Consider the following 3356-nt stretch of genomic DNA (forward strand, 5'->3'; position numbering starts at 1 on the left):
AACCCAAACACAACCTTAGCTCTTGATACCAATTATTATAAATGAATGACCTTTTAGGCTTGAATGTTGATTTGTATGACAATTTGATGTTTGAATAATGAGAAGAAATAATTAAAGAAATTAAAACACACACAAAGGTTTAAGGTGGTTCACTCTTCAATGAGCTACATCCACCATGGGGGAGGGTTTGGAGCTTGTATTACTCTTCAATGGAGAAAGGATTACAAAGAGGAATTCTCAAAGGTGAAGAAGAGAGAATTCTATGTATGCTTAGATCTAGGGTTTCAACCTCACTTGTGTTTCTCTCTCTTAATTCTGAAAATCTCATTACATTTGGTATTTATAGTGTTAGACATCAAACCAATCTAAGGGACAAGAAAAGGCCACGTCGATTGTACCGTTCGGAGAAGAAAACAGATTACCCGCAGAGTTTGGTCGAACCTTCAAAGGGTTCGGCCGAACCAAGGTCAGGTTCGGCCGAACTTACCAAAAAGTTCGGACGAACCTCCAAAAACATAGTTCCTGATTCTCTTCAAGTTCGGCCGAGCATTCTAAGAGTTCGGCCGAACTTCCAGCAGGTTCGGCCGAACTTATCCAAAGTTCGGGCGAACCTCCAAAATCACAGCTACTAACTTCAGGTTCGGCCGAACCACCTAAGAGTTCGGCCGAACTTCCAGCAGGTTCGGCCGAACCTCCATCAGGTTCGGCCGAACTTCCCCTGCTGCATGACAGCTTCTCCTAAAACAGTCATAACTCCCTCATTTCTCATCCAAAATGAGCTTATGACCAGGCGTTGGAAAGCTATTGAGCCAAGCTTTCACCTCCAACTTGAATAAACTCAATCTAATGAGTAGATCATGAGATATGTCCATTTTAAGTTAGACCTTCCACCATAACACCTTAACATCGTTCAAGGAAGATTCGAGGCACACATAACACTGTCCATTATTGGTTGATTGTTAGGTTATTTGTTTGGTAGATTATTTGTGGTGAATTGGAGTTGTATTTTTTAGTTGATTGTCTTGGAGGTGATCATTGTGGGTAGTTGATATACTACTAGGGTCCTATCACTTGCGACCTTTATTATCGCCCAACATTGAATATGGTTTGTGTTTTTCTCATTTGAGACTTTTCATATTCCCACATTTTCCCATTTCCCACTCATTTTCTTTTGTATTCTCACTAGAATTTCCAACAAGCAATACCCCTAACATCTCATTCGATGAATTTTAGACACAAGCGGTAAAGGCTAAGGGTGCTCAAGCGTAGGACTCGTGGTCAAAAAGCAGACTGTGAAAGAATTAGAATTTCTAATGGTAATAAACTAATAACTTAACTTCAATTATTGAGGCATCTTTAAAACAAAATTTAACACATACTGTCTAGTACGTACGTAGTACATAACAAAATAATTAAGTTACAAAACACCCAAAAAAATGTAACATAATTTATTTATCTTTAGACTTTAGCAAGGACATTATGCTTATTGCATCATCAAGTAATAATTTAGAAAAGACCCATATATTCGTGAAACTTTTCCTTGTGTTGCAGAAAAACTCCGACCACCACAGATCCATCGTTCTTATAGGGAAAAATCATAACTTCACCGTTCAATCCACTAACTAAAGGAGGCCCATTGTATATCTCCTTACCCCAGCCAAAGTCGACACCCGTAGCCATCAAGCTCAACCAACTTGTTGCGCTTATATTATGGTCACCATATGCAGGGCCTTTTAATATTCCTCGATCATCAGTGTACTGGTACATGCTTAGGCTTTCTTGATTTTTTAAGATGTCTAGGAATCCGAACACATACTCGTTATTCACCTTTTGTGATGCCTCTCTTATCTTACTACAAGCGTAACTTAGAGGATTTGAAAGGAGATCTCCCACAGAATTTGATATTTGAACCTGAACAACAGCATTGCCAAAGTAGCTGCATATGTATAGGCACCCAGAATATCATTAATATACGTAGTATCAACTAAACAATATGGAGTAACATTCATGCATGTGTTAGAATGTACTCGTATAAAGATAGTAGAGAGTATAAAGTACCTTGATGGTAATGGGGGATCAGCTAGACGACCACGAGTATTAACAAGAGCGAACAAGGAAGTAATGTCATCACATTTAAGTTCTCTTGCCTTGCACACACATCTCCATACATGAGATGTGATAACTTCAAACCGGCTAAACGGACGTTCATTTTCATTCATGATTTCCCCACCATTATAATTTGCAACCTCTTTGAGCCGTTGGATTTTATCCTTGGTTAGGAGTATGAAGGTTGGAGTCTCCAGCTTAACCCCCTCCGATTTATTGAAGTAGCTCGAATAATTTTCATCATCAACAACAACATCACTTGTTTGGGATACACTCACATCTTGAGCTTGTAGGAGTCGACGGTCTAAGAAAGGTGCAACCTTTAGCGGCTCACCACGAGTGAGCCTAGCCCATTCATCGATGAAATGGAATGCACTTCCCCCATCTACGACCATGTGAGACAAAGATATCCCAATACTTAGACCACCACAAGCAAACCTAGTGATCTGCACAACGAGTAAAGGAATATCTTGGATTTGTGTACCAAAATAATCGATTTGAGGCACTAGATGTTTGAACTTATCACCAGAAGAGTAGAAATTCCCAAAGTCAGCGATATTCATACTAGACTCAACATCAATAATCTCAGCACCCATTGCATTACATTCGAGAACAAGTCGTTGTCGTCCTCCTCCAACCCAACTCAACCGACCGGCTAAAGGATAAAATGGGATTAAAATACGGCTTAATGACTCTTTTAGGGTGTTGAGTATTTTATTGTTGGATGAATTAAGCCAACATTGTTCTGTGGGTTTTTCGTAGAAGTGTAAGTTGGATGAATGTGTAATCACAGAAACATGATCTAGTTCTGTTAATGGAAGCAAACCATTCCATGTTGGCTCAGCTGGTTTCACTATTTGCCTAGATACAATTTTCATTCCCATTTTCTTTTATAGTTGTGGTAATATTGAACTTTTGTGTAATTCATGATCTGGTTTATACGCCATATATAGGGAAGGGCCCTGAGGCCGAATCAAAATCCTTTGAGTACACAATTTGTTAATGGTTGACATTGGGATTTGGTCATCCATTTACGTAAACTTTTATATTTGAAAAATGAAATTACATTAACTTTGTTCCATAGGATCGAAAGACTTGACATATGGTCGTATGGATTGGAAACTGTAAAACATTTGTTTATTTAACTTTTTTATTGCAAGAGTGACATTAATTTCAAAACGGCTCGGAATCGGAAAGGACGATCTAGTTCATCATACGTTGAAATAGCAAGAATTGACTTTTTTAGATTA

General features: G+C 38.6%; 1 protein-coding gene across 1 annotated transcript; it reads right to left on the reverse strand.

The window, feature by feature from the left end:
* Window positions 1–1307: 1307 nt before the first annotated feature.
* LOC110803480 (spermidine hydroxycinnamoyl transferase-like) lies at window positions 1308–3044 on the reverse strand. The gene is made up of 2 exons (XM_022009000.2): window positions 2059–3044; window positions 1308–1936 (listed from the first exon to the last, which is right to left on the reverse strand). The coding sequence occupies exons 1-2, from the start codon at window positions 2988–2990 to the stop codon at window positions 1507–1509; spliced, it is 1362 nt and encodes a 453-aa protein (XP_021864692.1). The 5' UTR covers window positions 2991–3044; the 3' UTR covers window positions 1308–1506.
* Between the last annotated feature and the right edge of the window lie 312 nt (window positions 3045–3356).

The sequence above is a fragment of the Spinacia oleracea genome, chromosome 6 (genome assembly GCF_020520425.1).
Source record: "Spinacia oleracea cultivar Varoflay chromosome 6, BTI_SOV_V1, whole genome shotgun sequence".
NCBI classification, from domain to species: domain Eukaryota; kingdom Viridiplantae; phylum Streptophyta; class Magnoliopsida; order Caryophyllales; family Amaranthaceae; genus Spinacia; species Spinacia oleracea.